Here is a 21,252-nt window from a genome sequence, read left to right on the forward strand (position 1 = left end):
GGAATGCGGCCGTAGGCTACATATATAAGTAATCGATTGAAGCAAAAAGGTTGGTTATCCCTGCTTTAGTTACTGAAAAATGTTGTCAGGTATCGTGCGCAGCTCATAGTTCAAAATAGAATGCAAGTGATAATTATGATTTTTTGTTGTATTTGTAATTCCTAAATAAAGCATTATTTTTTTTGTGGTAACTATACCCATCATCTATGTTCGAGAGCACAGCGTTGTACTTACTTGAAGTTATCAAATTGTGGCCGTTAAACTGCGTTACCTATTATTAGCCTACCTCAATATTGAAGTAACGCGGCCCGCGGCCTTTACAAATTTTGAAAAGTGGCCCGTGACCCGTTTTGAGTTGGCAACACCTGCTGTAGGCCGACAACAATGTCTGTGATAGAGAGATAAACGTTTTAGGGTACTGACATGTCTCACAGCGTTCTTTACAGAATTGTCAATTGCGTTACAAACTGTTTGCTTATTGTATTTATAAAGCCAGATTACTCAGATTACAAAAAACATGGCTATATCGAAATCGAAAATCAAATCGCATTAAACCGCGCCTAGCGAGAAGAAAATTTCAAGAATAATTCCAACCTCTCATTAATTAGGGAGTAAATTCGTAAACTCAATTTGCATATTAACGGCCACCAAATCCTAATCGAATCAAGTGTCGACGGCCACATAATTTTCATTCTACTGCTGCAGTTTCTCCAGCCGTCGACTAAAGAATCGATATTGGGGTTATCTAGACACGGTACTTGCTGGAAAACTATCTCCTCGTAAAGCTTGGTCTTTTGGGGAGCCCAAAGTCGTTTTGTAAGTGTCTCGGACCTGGCAGTTGTCGGCCAGACTTACACGCTAAGGCAATATGCCCAATTGCCCATGCCCATTCATATCAGAAATTTTTTCCTTCAGGGAATGATATTATCATCGTCCAAGCCGTATCAGCTGGTGAGGGATAGTGATACTGGGCACAGGAGAATAGCTTACTTCGAGCATCAACAAGATTATGTTTAAACCGAAAGAAATTTCAGCACTTCAAAATGATTTACTTCAAGCTTTCTTTCGAAATTTCAAACCCGGTCGCGGGCAGCTAAATATAACCTCACAGGTCGCGTGCGAGTGACCTCTGCGTTGCACGAAAGTTTTGAGCAAATTCTTTGAGATATTTCATCTATTATGACTTGATCACCGTAAAATAATTGTAGTATTATTATTTAATACAAAGTATTGCCAGATATTGTATTTGTAGTTGAAGTATAATATTAATTCTTATGTGTACCGCGCTTAACTGAAATAATTACAATGCTCTAGATTTCAAATTGCTATGTATTTTTCAACAGCAGTGTTCTCAATTTTCCAGGTTCTGAAAATTGGAGGAAGAATCGCTATGAAGCAGGGAATACACGATCCGTAAACGCGTCCGACTGTTTCTCTCCTCAAAGAAATAAAGAGCAGAAAGAGCACGAATGTGAAAAGTCGCGTCCGTTCGCGTATTTCCATCGTCAGGCGCTATGTAGTAGACGGGAAAACTATTGTGGGGTTTGGTTAGCGCTTATCTAAGGTTTCACTGGTTAAATTCGGCGCTCTATTTGCTAAATGTCGCGGTAAAATAGCGGTAGTGTCATCAGGTATCAATATTGACGATTAAAAGACCATTTGTTTGTGGTCATGGATTTGTTCGGCCTGTATGCAGTACTTTCTGATGGTAACTTGCTGGGCTTGTTTTCTCTAACTCCTCATGATAGTTATATTGCTTCTAGTAAGACTGTCGCTTCTAATGCTTCATCTTATCATTCCTACGAAGGTTTCGCTCGCTCGCTTGACAATGTTTTTTCTCTCTGCACCAAATACTGCTAGGTCAAATACTTCCCAGGCTGAGTGTCACTGCAGCCTAAGAAATTGTGCACTAATCACTCAGGCAGTATTCAGACACTTGTAAATTTCTATCACTACATCCATGAAATCTTGCATCAGCCTCTATTATTTTGAATTTCGTTATATCCCAATTCAATTGAATTCAAGAGCTGATTGTGTCATCTATTAAATAGGATTATTTTGATATCCTGTATCTAACATGTATCAATTTTTCATCGGAAGCTACATTTTTGTAACCCATTGCAGCGATATTATCCACTCAGCTATGTTTTTAATTCTCATTTCAATGTATTATTGGTCATCTTGCTTCTTAAAGACTGTCAATTCTAATAATTTGGTTTTGTCCACATCAGTACCTCCACTCAAATGTTTGTTCTCTGTACGTAATATTGTTAAGTCTTCAGTTTTTCCGGCCGAGTATCACTCCACTTTCAAGACTTGAGTATCTCTCCAACCTAAACAAAGTGCAGTTTGCTATACCTGATAGATAAATGCTTCAGTCACGAAAGCCATGCAATCCGCTTACCTCAGCTTCTACTTTCGTACTTTTTATTATTATATTAAAATTTGGGTGCTCTTGGTTCGGTCTATTGACTATAGTCAACTTTTGATGTGCCGTATCCTAATATGTATCATTTTTTGCATTGTAAGCTGCATTTTGTCATAGTAACTCCAATATTTTATATTTGCCTACACTTAATGTTATTTTATAAATCATTGCAGTGACATATTATCCACTGAGCTATGTTTCTCAATCCTCATTTTAATGTATTGTTAGATATCTTGCCTTTTTTAGAATGTCAATTCTAATTTGCTTTTGCTCATTGTAGTGATTTTTTTATAATACAAGGTGATGGGTAGTGGATACCATTGCACATGCGTCGGCAGCTATTATGATCAGGTATACCTAAATAGGTGAAGCAGGAAGGGGTGTGTCAGGGTGGTCTTTTAACCAGCGGATCTACATCCCGCGCGATGTGGAGAAAATGGTATCTACAATATAAAAGTACGTAGATAAGCTGTTGAATTGAGTCGACATAAAATCGCCCTTCCGACTAGGGACGGTGCGATAACCTCTGGAAAGTTCCGGTTCGTGTGAACGCGAACCTTTTTGAAAGGTTCTGTGTGAACGCGAACGTGAACCTCATGACGTCTCGTGACGTCATACTGCCAATTCCAACTCATACATTTTAGTGAATTGATAGCCTTGCGATACCTAGTGACGACGCGGGCCACATTATAAGGTCACAATGCATAAATACATATAGTAACGTTTTAAACGTCTACAGATGTATCAACTGGGGCAATCAATTGATATAATCATCCCAGAAAATCAATATTTTCTGTCGCTTTGAGAGCAATTTCGACGAGGACTTGCAAGGGAATATAAGCTTACGCCTTAACGGTCTAGGCCAGACTGGACAATGTATTCGGCGTCCGAGTATGGCTACGTTGATATTGAGCAGAGTGTAAAACGGGTTTCTACACTTGCTACCGATATTATCGCAATAACAAGTTATACAGCAGTAGCCAATACCCCACTCGCACGAATTTGGTTTTTATGATAAAATAAACATGAAATCAATGTTGGCCCCGTACGCTTGCTAGATTTTTTACATCAGACATCGATATTAATTTCATTGATTGGTTGTATAAGCATCATTCGCTGACTACCGAAATGCAGTGTATTTCGCTCTTGATGTTGAGTGATTGCGGGTCAAGCTCGCAGCAGAGAGTGACCAAATATTCACAAACGGAATGCTAGATATTTCGAGCAAACAAAGCAAGTAAAATTTTTGAGATGGTCAAGGTTCATGCTCGTTTAATGTTTTTTTATGCTGCCAGCGCCAAGCATAGTGTGGCCCGCAGTTGAAATGCAATAACTTTTAACCAAATATGTTTTAATGAAGTGAAAACTGTAATATATGAAAAAGGTTGACAGTGCAGAACCTATCAAGGTTCGTTTGTGAACGTGAACCTCTAAATTTCTGCGGTTCACAGCTCACACACTGAACGCGAACGTGAACCTCACGTTCACACCATCCCTACTTTCTACCGACCTACCGGGCTCACATATCTACCAAATCAGAACATCTTTTCTGCATCTCTGGTCTATAAATTGATTGCTGGGGTGATGTTTGAAAGTGTGAATAAATAGTTTGCTGTGTTTTGTCTGTTAATTGCGTAAACTCCATGTAACATCATTTTAAGGAATAATACTCACTGCACCATAGCATAGAAAGCAAACACTAGCGAAAAATATCATTTTCCGCGGCGCACAAGGCCGGAAACGGCGACAAGCACAACTCAAAATTCAACATTACCAATATTAATTATAACGATAATAGCAATAATGTAATGAATAAGCAATTCCTAGGAAAAGTGTTTTGACATCACTGATATGAATCATTAATTTTGAAAGGTATTAAAATTCATCGCATCTGACATTCAAGAGTAACACGCTGGTTTACGGTACTGATTTCTAACTGCGCTGTGGCGCCAAAATCGATCATAAGTGACGACGAGTGTTGTTCTTCATAATCGCACAGGCAGACTGATCTGGAAGTGTTTATTGTCAAAACTTGGGGGTTCCTAACCATTTCTACACCGTTGCCCCGTTTGAAAATTTTTGTAAGTATGTGACTCCTCATTCATTTCAACTTTCAACCTAAAATAATTTAGAAACGGAAGGATATTTCAATTTACCAACCTGGTTCATAAAGTTATCGACTGATAAAATGATGTGAATAGAACACACAATGAACATAATTGTAAAAGTATATTAAGTATTTGTTCCATATTGAGTCAATGTGATGGTTAAGCTTGTTTTGCTCTGACAATGCCCTAATAGCTGGTTTGATAATTGGTAACTTATTGCTGTACACGATTCGGATTTTAGAAGGCTTTCTGTGTCGTGAAAACGGTCGTATCACCAGGGCAGATATTCGCAAAAGAGTGTGTGATTACATCGTATCCGGAGTTGTCCGGATAGTCTTCACTCGAAATTCTCTTCGCAAACCTCGCACAGATATCGACGACGACGCGTAAGTGATGACAGATCGCATTGTACGAAGAGCAGCTTTGAGATATCTTCGGCGTCTACACGCCCACAAACCTCATCGCCCATGGTTAATCCTTCCTGATCTAACTCCGCAGTAAATCCGGCACCAGACGGGTCGGTGTCTTCAGAAGATCCGACGAACTCCATGGACACGACACCCGACGGTGGATTTGCCTGTCCTTTCACCCCAATCCAGAAGGTCATGCCAGTGGTGCCGATATCCCGCATCGTTTCGCTGGAATATTACATGAAAGCGTTTGAGGAATGAACCTTATTGTAACAAACTACCTAACGCAGCGCAGCATAGTGCCAATGTGGCAGCCGTGCTCTATACTGCCCCTTACGTCAGTTGTAGTATTATCGCATCGTGCTTTCACTTCCTCTTTTGCCTCTGGCCGCTTCGGCGGCCAGACGTATAATAAAAGCTCTGCAGCAGTTGTTGAATCGTGTGTGATCAACTACAGACGGAGGTCTGCTACAATGGCGAGCACGCTAAAAACGTTACTTCATTAATTTGGCTGCAAGTCTGAAGATTCCTGGACAGTAACGGTATGCTGAAAGTTGGCGGAAATTCGATTACGGCATTGGCTATTTGAACCGATTGAAGAAGCAGTTTTGCATCGATATGAGAAGTTTGAAGACTTGACTGATGGCTTCACTTCGTAATGACTGTTTCACTGGCGGAACTGATGTGAGCGCGCGTGGAGGGGATGGAGCTTGTGACTCTCCCGGTCCGATGTCATGAAGAGGGGATGGAGCATGTGACTCTCCCGTTGATGTGGCGCGGCGTTGTTAGGGTTTTAGTTTAGGGAATTGTTCACTGATGTTAGTTTAGGGTTAGTGTTCTGCTAATGTGATGCGGTCATGCGGATGTTTGCGATTTTGTTGGTGATTTTGAACTTGTCGGTTTTGATGTTGATGTTGCTGTTTTTTTTTTTATTGTAGTTTGTGAGAGTGCTTTTATAGGCACTTCTCAAGTTTGATGGGGAATAGTGTGGCAGCCGTGCTCTATTCTGCCCCTTACGTCAGTTGTAGTATTATCGCATCGTGCTTTCACTTCCTCTTTTGCCTCTGGCCGCTTCGGCGGCCAGACGTATAATAAAAGCTCTGCAGCAGTTGTTGAATCGTGTGTGATCAACTACAGACGGAGGTCTGCTACACCAACACCAGAGTTGCAATGACTCTAGTCAACAGTTTCTGCTGAATCGACTTGACACGAGTCAGTTCCATGACTCAGTGTTGGGATGACTCGAGTCACCTTTTTCGCATGACTTGACTTGACTCGAGTCACTTTGCTAAAATGACTTGACTTGACTTGACTCGGCGTATCAGAAATATGGATTGACTCGTGACTCGGAGCAAAATTCACGAGTCAATTTCAAGTTATCAAGAAATCGATGTCGATAACAATCACTGTATCTTGCATATGTTCGGATTGTTCGCGAAACGCTGGTGTAACCCGAGAGAGCGACCAATCATTCAATGATCGTGGGTTTCACTGAGCCTGGATTGTTATCTCACAAATAAATTGACCGCAAACGAAGTGATCGATGCTTACAGCTTACGCTGTCGTAACTCTGGTATTAAAGTAATAAAATGGCAAAATGTCTAAATGTCTATTTCCGTTCTCTGTTCTTACCTTAACCAATAAACTTATTGTTTTATTGAAATTGAATTCGAATATAGTTTATTTAGTCATCAACCATTGGCGCAAGCTCGAATTGTATCATGTATATTTGTATATGGGTAATGTATTGCATATTATCAATTCGTTTCTCTATTCTCTATTTTGACTGGTAACTATAAACTGTGGCTAAACAATTACGTAGTTTACCAGTTCTACGTATATGTGAGTGATACAGCGCCTTCTTGCGTGTATATCCAACTCTATATTCGTTCATCGGTTCGGAAACAATGACCACTCAAACTGTATTTCAGAGAGCTAGGAAATTGCAATGACGTAGTCATGCCTCATACATACTTCAAAAAGGCAACTTGACTTGAAATGTGACTTGAATCGTGACTTGACTTGACTTGACTTGACTCGAGTCACCTGCAAAAATCGATTGACTTGACTTGACTTGAGTCAAAATGTGCAATGACTCGAAATGACTCGTGACTCGAAGGTAGTGACTTGATCCCAAAACTGCCATGACTAGAGTAGGCTAAAAGACTCGACTCGCTTTTTGAATTGACTCGACATAGTCATATGACTCGAGACAATTCGGGCCAAAAGCTATCGTTTATCTGTTCGAATGCAACTAGATGCAAGTATGAAAAAAAGTGCATGTAAGTAAAAAAGTAAGTAGCCTATTATGCACCTTATTTTTCCAAAAACACTGAAAACTTTGAAGTACAGTGGCAGTAAATCTTTACAGACCAACACTGGTTACGGCTGGGACATATGAATAGTATGTATAATCGGTCGTGGTGTGGCAGGGGCTCTTATCGTGCGGTGGCGTGTCATATGGAAAACCCGCGTTGGCAAGTTGTACTTTCAGACCCCCCTGCTGCGTTGGCATGTCAACAATAACCGTGCACGCAAACTAACATTTCAAAAAGGTGTTAAATATTTGTAAACTCCTACGATCGCTCACAAGATAACACCTCAGACATAGTCATCTCTCGTGACTTGGTGTCATAGGCATAGCGATCACTCGCACAGTAATATTTAGGGATTTAGTTGTCACAGAATCCGCTTTCACTGGAAGAATAATAAGTATAATAGGTAACGAATAACAGAACCGCCACCGGCGGGGACTTGAATACCAACAAATTGTCACTTATTTCCGTCCTAACCCTAATCCTTTGTGAGGTTACCGCATATTCAAATAGGTGTGAAACAGTGTTGGGATCAAGTCACTACCTTCGAGTCACGAGTCATTTCGAGTCATTGCACATTTTGACTCGAGTCAAGTCAAGTCAATCGATTTTCAAAGGTGACTCGAGTCAAGTCAAGTCAATCGATTTTTGGCGGTGACTCGAGTCAAGTCGAGTCAAGTCAAGTCACGAGTCAAGTCACAATTCAAGTCAAGTTGCCTTTTTCAAGTATGGGGCATGATAAGGTCATTGCATTTTGCTAGCTGTCTGAAATGCAGATTGGGTGGTCATTGATTTTGAACCGATGAACGAATATAGAGTTAAATATACACGTAAGAAAGCGCTGTATCGCTCACATATACGTAGAACTGCTTAACCACAGTATATAGTTACGAGCCAAAATAGAGAATAGATGCGAATTGATAGGAAGCAATACATTACCCATTTGTAAATCAATATGATACAACTCGACTCTGCGCCAATGGTTGAGGACAATATAAACTATATTCGAATTCAATTTCAATAAAACAAGAAGTTTGGTTAAGGTAAAACAGAGATAAATTACTTTACCATACTAGTTTACGACAACGTAGCTGTAAGCTTCGATCACTTCGTTTGCGATCAATTTATTTGTGAGGCAATGGAGGCACAGTAAAACGCACGATCATTAAATGATTGGTCGATCTCACGGTTACACCAGCGTTTCGATAACAATCCGAACATATGCAAGATTCAGTGATTTTTATCGACATCGATTTCTTGATGACTTGAAATTGACTCGTGAATTTTGCTCCGAGTCACGAGTCAATCCATATTTCTGATACGCCGAGTCAAGTCAAGTCAAGTCATTTTAGCAAAGTGACTCGAGTCAAGTCAAGTCATTCGAAAAAGGTGACTCGAGTCTGACTCGAGTCAAGTCATGACTCGAGTCATCCCAACACTGGTGTGAAATAATTGTAAAATCCTGCGATCGCTCCCAAGATAACACCTCAGACATAGCCATCTCTCGTGGTAATATTTTGGTAATTAGTTTGTCGCAGACGGTGATTCGAAAACCAACAATATGACACTTTCTGGCGATTGCTATATGTTTTCACACCTCTGGAATAGAGGTTGACTTTAGTTGTGTGATAAGAATCATGAGAATACTCTATCAATGTGCTAATTCGCCAACTTGAAATCCGAATATGTTAATTTACCGCCTTGATATTAAGATAATATTATTTCAGATCCATCAAATAGATTTTCTTACTTGTCTGTTTGATTATTCACATATTGATTTGAAACACGCAAACTCATGAATTCCTACAACTTTATTAGCAAGCCAGTTATTTATTCGTAGTTGGAAATGTTATCGTTAAAGTACATCTTACCATACTCAAAAGAATCATTCACAACAACATTAACCAGAGTTAAAAATCTAGTTTTCACTTACTTGATTATATCATTACAACTTGCAAACGTGAATTAATTCATCCTGGTTGTATTCATATGACCGGTAATTTTTATTCAACTGTAAAAGTCGTTACTATTCTATAACACAAAGTAATTACTACTCGGTGCATACGACGAGATTTGAATACTCAGTCAATGATAGCAATTCCCACCAGTGAATCCGCATGTTATAATGTAAGACATCTGGATGTGAGAAACTCTTCACGGTCGTAGTTATTACCACATTGATTTACTAACTTATCCGACTTACTCAAAGAAAAGTAGACACGATTTCGCTAATATACACAATCATTACAACTGTCAACTATATTAATTAATCTCGGTCGTATTCACATATCACAGACCTGTGTTTTTATTTCACCTGTAAAATGTAATTGAAATCATAAGATAATCGAAGTAAAATGCTCATTGCGAACGTGCATATCAAAATCAAAAGAAGCTCACCCTCTTTGACCAGCCGTATTGGAGAATGCGGTCGTTGCGAGTCTACCACCTTCTATCAGGCTTCCACATTCAGCTTGGGCGTCGTTCCAATTTTTAATATCAAGGGGCAGAAAGTAGTAGCAGTCATCTGGACCCTCCTGCCTCCAACCGGCCAACGGGTTCTAAAGAAAACAGATCGCTCAATGTCAATGGATACGAAAGCCATAAATTGACAACGAATGCGATTTGTAGGAAGGTTAGTTTTCTAGGTACGGTTCTACTTCGATTAATTCGCTCAACTAGACTGCGCGCGTCAAGATATCTGCTATCGGTCGGTGTGTTTGGAAATAATATCCTAGACCAGTGGTCGGGAACCTTTTTCGTCCGAAGAGCCATTTTGGCCCAATTTTTTCCATTTTAACTCCCAAAGAGCCATATATGTCAATCAACTGTTACGTCACGATTTAAAATTTGTGACGTCATCGTAGCACTTATACAATCTCACTACAGGGCATTCATCGTGTTGCCTCCTTTTTTCTGTAAAAACTCGTACTAATCATGCTGGTATAACCTTATTCGAGCATGCAAACCTTGAGTTACGAGAACGTAGCTTCGTAGTGATGCTCCTATTAAATGCGAGAACCCGTGGTCACATGCGTAAGTGTAGCCAAACATGGTCACTACAGCAGTATATACCCAATGTAAGGAGCGTTACATCAGTGAGGCAATTCGTCACCTGTCGCCAGGATGAGTGAGCGAAAATTGTGAAACCTTCAATTGCCATTGGTATTTTTTATCGATATTCATGAATGACTGAATTTTGAACATTTTCCTCCCTAAATTAGGAAATTTGCATATTTCTCATTCGAAAATAAAGCCTGAAACGATAGGCTATGCACAGACGGGCCAAGCTTCACCATTAGTACCGCAATTCATCGTAAATAGCTTAGAATTTATAATAACTGATGTTACTTGAATGTAAGATGGTCGCACTGATTCCGAATATCTAAATACTGCTCGACTTTTCAATTCTCAAAGTGTAAGGCGGGAACATGTAACGTTGCGCCACACGCCTACATTATGTCGCTGGTACTACAAAACGACTTACCTATCAAGAACGTGGATAGTAGGGATGGTGTGAACCTGAGGTTCACGTTCGCGTTCTGTGTGTGAATCTCAGAAATTTAGAGGTTCACGTTCACAAATGAACTTTGGTAGGTTCTGCACTGTGAACCCTTTTCATATATTACAATTTTTACTTCATTATAACATCTTTGTATGAAATTTATTACATTTCAACTGCGGGCCACTCTATTCATGGCGCTGACATGAGTATAAAAAAATACCAAACGACCATGCACCTTGATAGTCTCATAAATTTTACAGGCTTTGTTACAAATGTACTACATGTCGTCTGCGAATGATGCTTATTCAGCTTCAGCATTGTGGCATTGTGTGGTCCGAGTCGTCGCTAGGTAAGGTGTACGTACACTAATATATATCACTTCACTGAAATGTAGGGTCGGAATTAGCAATATGACGTCACGTGGCACACACACAGAGCCTTGCAAAAAGGTTCGCGTTCACACGAATCTGAACCTTTCAGAGGTTCACACCATCTCCAGTGGATAGCTATGGCGTTGTTTGTAATTCGAGTTTGTAATTATGAACGTTACTTCCAAGGCAGTTCATGTCGCGCCGTAGATCACGAAGTCAGTGCGCATTTATTTGATAACTGCGTTGTCATATGGGCATCGCCATGTCTGCTATTCTCTTTCATCAATCAACGTATCGTGCAATCCAAGATTTCGAGTCGGGTACATCGAATTCGCGAGTGATATTAGTCGCGGGGCGACAGTAACCTAAATTTGGGGATTTTGAAAAGGGGGTCCGAGCCCCTTACCCTGAAGACGGCATTGTCTTTACCTCTCAAAAGACATGTTTATACAGTCACGAGAATAATTATTCAGGTCGTGATGAAAATTAACGAACAAGTTGCTGCAATATTGATCAATTCAGTTAAAAATTAAATATTTGGCAAAGAGCCATATCTTATACCCAAAAGAGCCATATATGGCTCGCGAGCCATAGCTTCCCGACCGCTGTCCTAGACAAATTCATTTGGTCGACCCGGACTAAAGTCTATTGCACTTGACTGAATTAATCCAACCGAATATTTTGACTCCGCAAAAACGAAGCAGCTCGTTTCAAGCTAGAAGGAGAGTATTGCGATTCTCGGCTATTTTACAGCAAAGGTCCAGTTATCAAAGCGTTAAATTTTCTTAGGTTGATTACAACTGTCCTGAAGTTATTTACAGTCACACAACTGTAATATGGTGTAACTATATCAGGGGTCACCAACCTTTTTGCAACCGAGGGCTACTTTTGCGTAATGATTGACGCGGCGGGCTACTATTTACTCCCGTCGTTTACCCGTACCACGCTGAATTTCCGCTTTGATAATCATAGCACGGGGCAGGACTGGACATCATGTTATCTGTTTCTATAGCAGTCAGTTGGAAGCCTGGCATTGCATGATATCAACTAGTGCGCTGTACTCTGGTATTTAACTTGACACTGCAATTCTGAGTGAGTGTTCCAGATGTGCATTAATTAAGCGTGTTTTGTGTTTGTTTTTGGATGAAGTTCATGTCCGAAAGAAGGCTGATTCACAACGATAAGTTGAGCCATAGACGCTTGCAACCTTCATAGCTGCTGCGCATACACCACCGTACTTTTCTGTATCAACAATGCACCAAACGTTTGCTGCAGACTGAGGAGGGGTCATTTAGCAGTGTTACAATTTCAATCTCCAACTGTTCAGCATCCAGAAGTGACAAGATTTCATTATACCGGGCAGCAGCAGCGATTACAGAAAGTTAGAAACATCGTATATTAAACTTCGTTGAGTGTAACAGAAACAAGCTGTGCCAAAAGATGCAATACGTAATGGGTATACAGATATTGATAATCTGTTAGTACTTCACGGCTATCTGACTCCGATTAGTAATATTGCTTACTACTTTGGCATTGTCCTGATCGTCGAGCTATCGTAACGGAGCCCCCCATCATTTCAAGAAGACCGTCGACGGCATTCCGTCATGTCGCCTTTATAGGCAATGCGCAGTATCTTGAATTTCTGGTGATTCTATCGCATACATCTATATATTACTAATTGTGATTGAAGATATTTTTAAGTGTTTATATATGTGAGTTACATGTTAGTGTGTTTTAAACAAGAAAAGCTGAATCAATCAATCTATATATATATAAGCTCACTGGTAATAATATGGCGAATATTGGTAAATACTGCTATTCCACCTATTTTTAAAATGGGCTCGCGGGCTACTCATCTAGTCCTCGCGGGCTACCTGGTGCCCCCTGAACTATACACTTCATCCAGTAAACCGGTATTCGCAAAAGCAATTGGAGAAATGTATGGGAGCATTGGTATTTTTAATTTCTGGCTGTTTTTTTAAATCCTAGTTCGCAAGTTGTGAGGGTCAGTCGAAGGCAGTGGTGAACGTTTTTACTGTTCATAGAGAAGCAAACTCCATTCTTTAGAACAGTGATTACCAATACGGATGGTGTGAACCTCGGAATGTAGAGCTTCCCGTTCACAAACGAACCTTGGTAGGTTCTGCAAGGTGAATTTTTTCATAAAAGGCTATTACACTTTTTCACGTCAATATAGCATCTTTGGTTAAAATTCTTTGGATTTGAACTATAGGACCACTCTATGCATGGCGTTGGCAACATAAAAATCAACACTAAACGAGCATGCACCTTGCCAATCTTGAAAAAATTACATGCTTTCCTGCAAAAGTTTGCTCGAAATATTCATCTTTGTGTTCGTGAATATTCATAGTAATTCTCTGCTGTGAGCTCGACCCGCAATCACACATCAAGAACGAAATACACTACATGTAGCCTGGGTAGTCAGCGAATGATGCTTATTCAACCAATCAATGCAATTTATATAAATAATACATATCTGTCTAATGTAAAGAATCTAGCAAGCGTACGGGATCGATGTTGATTTGATATGTTTATTGTATCATAAAAATGACATCCGCCCGATTGCAGTGTTGGTCGCAGCATAACTTGTTTTTGAGGTAATATCTGTATCAAGTATGGTTTTTCATTCTGAGTAACCTCCATTTAGCAAAAGTCTGATCACGCTTCAAGAATTGATTGTCCGGTCCAGCCTAGACCGTTTGGGCGTAAGCTTATGTACCCTTGCAAGTCCTCAGCGGAAAATGTCGAAGGGACGGAAACTACTGAAGGTATGTAATTATTAAACCATGTGATTGCTTCAGTTGATACATTTGGTGACGTTTAAAGAGACAGCATGTACTTTAGCATTGCCGCATAATGTGGCCTGAGTCGTTGCTAGGTGTCGTGTACATTAATATATGACTTTTACCGAGATGTAGGCTTGAAAAAAAGAGTATAAATTTGGGTAGCGACCGAACCAGAGCGATGTTTTACTATGTCTGTCATATTACCTGAAGTTCTTGCGCGTAAAAAGATTTCTTTGCGCAGCGCGAGATCTCCAGTGGGCAGTTTTTTTTGTTTCTAAGGAGGCTGTGTTGGGTGCTATAGTAAATAAGCGAGACACGGAGGAAAGTGGTTACGACAGTGGCTTGGTCTTGAAAATGTGCAGACCTTTGTATTACACAAATTTGTTTCATGTCGCGATGACATTTGTTTGGCTGGTTTCTTTGGAAAGCTCAACCTTGCGGAGTTGATAATAGTCGGGTAGCTTGAAGAGGGAAGATAGGGACCGTAACTACCGCACCCCACATTTTTTAAATATGGCATTGTCCACCCTTTTATCCATGGAAGGTATTCAACTAGCTAGTCTAAGGGATAGGATATTTAAAAGGTAATCTCACTGCAGTGGCCGCTGCGGTTGTGGTCGCTTCGGTTGTGCTCGATGTGGTTATGGTAGCTGCGGGTATGGTAGCTGTCGGTGTGGTCACTGCCGCTGTGGTTGTGCTCGGATTTAATGACCCTGAAACAAAGATGTTATAAAATTGTTGATTTGTTTAAGGCAGTGGTCCATAACCTTATCTCCAGTGCCCCCCAGGAGGCGATATGGATTTTGAAGGGAGCGGAAACTCTCAGGGGCAATGTTCCCTCTGATTTTTGACGAGACTGCTCACCAAATCACTGCGCAGACTCTTGGACAACAGTGCGTAACGACTAAAAAAAAGGTCATCCCTTCGGATTTTTGGTGCGCAACTTGTATTTTCTGTGCGCAGACACCGTGTCAGCACTGCGCATTTGCGCACTTGCGCAGCTTAGAGGGAACATTGCTCAGGGGGTGAAAAAAATGGTCTCGCATTAGATGGTGTACTAAGGACATATGATTATATAGTAGAACAATAGTTATATATATCCCTGAGTTCTCACTGCAAACTAACATTGAACAAAATCTGTCATATCACAACGTTTTTCGTTGCGCTCATCGCGAAATATCCACCGACCATGTTTCCATGAATGCAGTGGGTTATTTTAATTCATGTAAAATGAATTTGGCGTACTTTTAGCTTGCCAATTATAACCACTGAGCCATATAAACACTAGAGTGCGCTACTCGCGATATTTACGTGATCACTATGGGTAGTTGCATTGTGGGTAGTAAGCTGGACGACTTAGTACAGGCGCTTATGGAAAAGCGTCCAGCGTTTAAATTTCCTACAGTGCACAGATTGCTGTAACCAGCATAGCCTCAATCTCAGTGAGCATTAGGCAATTCTAGCTTCTTCTGAATAAGGACCCATTCATTCCATTTTTTTCTCATTCAATGATCTCATTTGATCACTTCTGCAGAAATCGCTAGCCCATATTGCTGCACATAGCTGACATGTCCTTATTTTCACTTTCTGGGATTTATTTAAATTTGCTGAGACAATGAATACGTAGAATAACCATAAGATGGCATTCAATTGATTGCAGCAGTGCCTTTTGATATGTCACATGATGCTGAATTTTCTCCACCACGTAGCTGGTAGCAGGCACATCAGCGCCATTGCAGTAAGTAGATTTTGAATCCAGGCTTGGGTATTCCGGGGCAGTCTCCGGTAATAACTTCAAGCTGGCAATCGTAGATGCTCTTACCACAAGAACGAGAGATCTTCCACATGTCGAACTACAGAGATAACACACATATGAACAATGTTCCCTCTAAGCTGCTCACGTGCGCAAATGCGCAGTGCTGAAACGGTCTCTGCACACAGAAAATCTAAGCTCCGCACAAAAAATCAGAAGTGATGTTTTTTTAGTCGTTGCGCACTGTTGTCCAATGGACCACGCAGGCGCACAGACTCGTCAAAAATTAGATGCAACATTGCCAGGGCCAAATAGTGTTATCACCAAAGTCTGAAATCGCGGTCGAAGTGCGGCCCGCAAAGGTAAATATTGCGCTCCGTGAAGAAATGAGAATTTACTATCACGTGCGCCTCACGGAAGAGATTTTTTTAGTATGGTCTCGTACGCGTGAGCGATACTGATATCATTTCAATAGCGCTTTATTTTCTGGGAATAGCGAAATAACATGGTTTAACAAAGTTATAAATAAAAATGGGCTAGCTCGAAGTTAATCTGCGAGAAACTAACGAATAGTCTTCTCCGCGTGGGATTGCGTAAGATTTACTCAGGACCGTAACAGCCGCACCACAAACCCTCCAATTGGAGGGACCGAGCTCGACGGGGCCCAAAAATTATTTCGTGTATTAACATAACTCATGATGTATTTTTTTGGAGTTTTCAGGATTTTTTTGCGCTTAGCGATTTAATATTGTCGGATATCTTGATTATTGGATACCCTATCCCGACAAAAAAATACGCATGATTTATAGAAATGGGCACTTGGGCGTCGGCCATTACCGCACCATGACCCGCCAAGACATATGAAATTGAAGGATGTGTAACATATGCGACTCCGAGAAGTGTGCCAGATCGATCAACAGCGAGAAAACCTTGGCCGAAAACGACTGTTCTTGTGCTGTCCCGGTGATACGAGTCCCAAAACAAGACAAATGCTATATCGAGGGAACATTATCTTCCAGTAAATAAATACCAATTTCAAATGGTGTACCTCTTTTAGTTTATAACGTTTGGGCGATTTCAATATCTTTTGACATAGCAGATAGGAGGTCACGAAATAGCATCATGTAACGAAGTCATTACCAACGGGTACGTACGAAGACGTTTTGATATTATTTAGAGGGCCTATCTATTCCAACACACCCCGCTCGATCAGCTCTACCGGTAAATCTGATTATGTGAGCAGGGAGAGGATAAAAATTAATAGCACTATATATGCTATTCCCGATCATATTGACCAATGCAACCATGAATTATATAAATTTTTCGCGTTCCGCGCGCTTAGGCGACACAACCACTATTGCGATGATAGCCACACGGAAAAAGCCTATATCCCGGGGGGTCAGGGGGCGAAGCCCCCAGAAGTTAGTTTATTACCCTTTGGGGGGTTGCGCACTGTTGTCCAAGTGCCTGCGCAGTGAGTTGGCGTGTTTGCGCACACTCGTGAAAAATTAGAGGGAACATTGCATAAGAACACGAGACATTGGGCCTAAACAAATCCTGAATGTTACGATAATTATTCATTCAAAGCTCTATTCGTATAAAATACTACAAACCCATTATGAATCAAATATAGTTAAACATTGGACGCTCTTCCATAAGCGCCTGTACCAAATCGTCCAGCTTACTACCCGCAATGCATCATCTGCCCATGGTGATCACGCAAATTTGCTTAGCCGGAGATAGCAGTAGTTCGGGGCTTGGTTATAATACACCCGTCAGGCTAGCTACTCCAAGTCGTTTCGACACCTTCCTATTTTTTCATTGTATCGCAGTTTTGTGCTGTTTTTAAATGATGAAAATATTATTAAACTGATACTTATACTGATAGCTCGGGTTAGTTGCCACAAAATGTTCTGAGCCAGGTATTTTATCGTGCAGTGCACTGCGTGTCGAAATCGAGAAGGCACTGCAGGCTACTGTAGGCCTATAACTTTTGAGAGTGATGCCCGTTGTACATTAAAGATATTTTGACGTTTTTTGACGAAAATAATTAACTCAATATACTTGTATTTGAGAGCTACAAAATTAAATACTCAGAATATTTCTTCGTCGTATCATAAAGGATGATACTGCTTAGTGTTGTCACCCCCAATAATGTTAAAGTTAAGAGCTAGGTGCAGGACTGAATTTAACCCGTTAGGTGTTATAACAACCTGGACTTGATCTCGAAAATAGCACCTACAAATATACTGTTCATTATTCGAGTGGCCTAATAGTGAAGTCCAAATCTGAAAGCGGACTTCGACCACTCACCCATTGTTTTTACTACATTCCTTAAAATAGGGGGGGCGCCAGATTCAGGCAATGTTTGAAAGGGGGCGCTGGAGAAAAAAGGTCAAGAACCACTGGTTTAAAGCAATAATAGTATGACCGCTAGAGCAGTGGTTCCCAACCCTTTTCATCTCGTGGACCCCTCTAGCCGAAATTTGAGTCAAAATCCCCCTCCCCCATAGTAGAAATCAGCGCGATGATAAAAAAAATCATCTGCTTTCGCGCAAAACTTACTAACTGAAAAATAAGACGAGTACTACTGTACTACTACTACTAGCCTACTGCGCAAAAATAGACTGATGCATCTTCCCGGCTTCAAGTGATACTAAAAATTATCGTCCCATCATGATTGCGAATACAGTTTGACTAAAGTCTGTAAATCAAGCATATTAAATGCGTTATTTTTTCATTTTTAGTTTTCTAGCGAAGCTAAACCGCGCAAAGCGCGCAAAAGAATACGTCAGGTTAAATGAATTTTCTGAAAAACAATCTATTTATTGCTCATTGAAAAAATTACTAAAGAATTGGAGGTATGGTCCCTCTCGACCTCTGACTGTTGAATATAGCAAAATATATGAATTCGTCACTTTCCATTTTGGCAACATTGCACCAAGTTTAGTATGTTTTTTTTCGCTCGTGTGGATCTTCACTCAAAATAAAGTAAGCGATCTCTTTGACTTGAATCGATGACGTTGGAATGTTTTGTCACTATCTGAACAATATTGAATTGAAAATAAGATAAATACTTTCACTGGAAGCCTCGTGGGGACAGATTCGACACGACTTTGCACGCCAAGGAGAAATTCGGTGGCGAGGCCGTCGCGGGTCTCGCGAACACCACTTTTAGCTTAAAAAATATGGAGGGAGTAAATGTATGGTAAAGAGAGATTTCATACAGCAATTGAACATACAAAATAACAGCAAAAAAGAACATGCGTTCGAAAATAACTAGTGTACTACTTGCCAGTTCGGACTTGAAAAAGTTGGTAAATCCGTTACAATTCTAACGCAAAATACCCACCTAAAAATTACAAAATTCCGCCCAATGAAGGAAGTTCTACCCGGTTAGGAACCACTGCACTAGAGAATAAATAATGGATAAATTTGATGTGCTTACATAGTTAACTTCACGATTCGACCACTCACTGATTAAAGCGTAAAGAAGTAGATTGTTGAAGAGTGAACTGCTCGGACTCCGAAGCTCGGGCCGAGATTGAGGTCCATAGACTTGTTCGGAGTTTCGGTTGAAGGGCCAAGGTTGGAGTTGAGGCCGAGGTTGAGGTTGAACCACGGGCCCGTACACCTGGTTGGGGATGAAGGGTGTATATCCGAGGTTTTGGTGACTATCATAAACAATCTGAAAAAAAAACAGAAACAAATTTGAAATGCTGGGAGTCAACTGTCGACTCCATTTCAAACCCTTAAAATGAAATACAGTAGCCTCCGCTTAATTCGGCCGCTTTGTCTTCGCTGACTTTTGGCCGATATATTGCGGGTCGTCTTTTTCAAGATGAAGCGGAAAATCAATTTTTAATTACAATGTCATGCATAAAGGCAGACGTCACATAAAAAATTTTGTACTGTTGATTACCCTCGTAGACATTTTTCAATTTTATTTTTACTGTTTTAGAACGATTGATTGAGATTACCTAATTTCAAGTTTATTTCCGTTTCCAAACACTTTGGCGAAATAAGGCAGTTCTCCAAGTTATCCGGTCTCGAAATTGAGCCGAATTGGGTGCACTTGAAACTTACCGACCCCATCTCTAGTACTCTCTATTGAGAGCGTATTTTTGCCGGGATGAATGGTTACCGAAAAGAGAAACAACTCACGTGCTTCGTTTCTGTTTCCACGACGCTTTCTGCTGAAATAGGAATCAGATAAAGTGTTTCGTAGGACTGGGGAAACCATATGGCCTCTTTTAAGAGGATTTGTCCTCATTTTTCAAGAAATTGAAACTGTCATCGGAGAACGCCCAAGTGACCTCTTTTTCTAGAATAAGTGTTGAACCGTCTAAAAGTCAGGCTTGGCGAGGAAATAAACGAAAAATACCGCCTGACGAGTGGCGAGATAGCGCAGTGGTATAATCTGCGGCTGCAACACCAATGGCTTGCGGGTTCGAGCTCGACCAATGTCGACTTCTGAGTTCCTATACCTACGTGTTGGAGGTTTATCTAGGCTCCTCCTCGCCATCTCATCCGCGTAGCCGGTGTCTTTCAAAAAGCCTAGAAGTGGACCGTGCTATAAGTCGGCAGTTACGGAATAGAAATGAAGATTATCGGCCTGGTGTAAATGACCATAGTAGTCGACAAACACCACGGATACCTTATAACCAACCAACCAACCAACGGCTTGACGAGTATTTCGGCAGTCGAGTCGAAAAAATGACCTTTTGTTTAATCAACCCGATACTACTATTCGACAAAATTGCCAAATCACCCCTTTTCTCCCCCGGTGTAAAATAGCTTTCAAAATTTTTGAAATATGTCCTGGTTTTCAGATATCAAAACATAGTAATCCTACACAGCACATAATGCAGAATACTCACGCTCAGATGCGCAGACGACGTAAGCGTACATCGCGAGGCAAAGAATTGCAATCTTCATTTCGAATCTACAATATCTACAATCTAACTAATACAAAATTAAATAACACGGAAATTATTAATTGGAAGCCTTGCGCTGTTTTCTCGACCATTTAGGCACATCACTGATCCTGGGGTGCCTGCACGAGCACAATAATCACTAGGGCAAGTTTTCATTGCAGTCAAATCCGTGGAAAATTGCGTTTATTTTCCACAAAATTTGCAGAAAAAAGATGCATTTATTTCTCACGGTCTAGTCTGAATGTACGTCAAATCAGAAAGGACCCCAAATTTCAACGACAGTGAAATAATCAAGCGATCTATTTACATATAGTGCCAATTCTTTTCAGTAAAAAGTTATTTGCATGGAAAATTGAAAAAAAATTGCAAATATTTGCATGAAAAGTCGAAAAAAATTGCAAAAAGTCGCATGAAAAAATGGGGAAAAGTTGCAATATAAGAATCTTCCAAACAGCTTGATACACCATACTACATAACTTCTGAGTATTTAGGAAGCTGCAGGAAGCTGTAAAAAAAGTTGAAAAAGTTGCAAAAACTTGCCCTAGTCATGACTCGAGTCCCTGTGGCGTGCTTTCCCTTCATAAAATAGGTTAGGACACTCTGTCCCTCAGGGTTATCATA

General features: G+C 40.5%; 2 protein-coding genes across 3 annotated transcripts in view; one reads left to right on the plus strand and one right to left on the minus strand.

The window, feature by feature from the left end:
* Positions 1-21,252, plus strand: part of LOC145436202 (uncharacterized) — a 236,855-nt gene that overhangs the window by 52,208 nt on the left and 163,395 nt on the right. The window lies entirely within an intron of this gene.
* On the minus strand, positions 4,056-20,659 carry LOC145436171 (uncharacterized). 2 transcript variants are annotated; one of them, XM_080313502.1, is made up of 6 exons: positions 20,575-20,659; positions 19,859-19,887; positions 19,172-19,382; positions 14,536-14,654; positions 9,659-9,819; positions 4,056-5,174 (listed from the first exon to the last, which is right to left on the minus strand). In XM_080313502.1, exons 1-6 carry the CDS (start codon positions 20,630-20,632, stop codon positions 4,874-4,876), a joined length of 879 nt encoding a protein of 292 aa, XP_080169628.1. In that variant the 5' UTR covers positions 20,633-20,659; the 3' UTR covers positions 4,056-4,873. The 2 variants fall into 2 exon arrangements, with proteins under 2 accessions (XP_080169628.1, XP_080169617.1); XM_080313491.1 differs by having other exon boundaries at positions 19,859-19,890.

Source organism: Botryllus schlosseri, chromosome 1 (assembly GCF_051294905.1).
Source record: "Botryllus schlosseri isolate E-star chromosome 1, Bs_hap1, whole genome shotgun sequence".
Taxonomy (NCBI): Eukaryota; Metazoa; Chordata; class Ascidiacea; order Stolidobranchia; family Styelidae; genus Botryllus; species Botryllus schlosseri.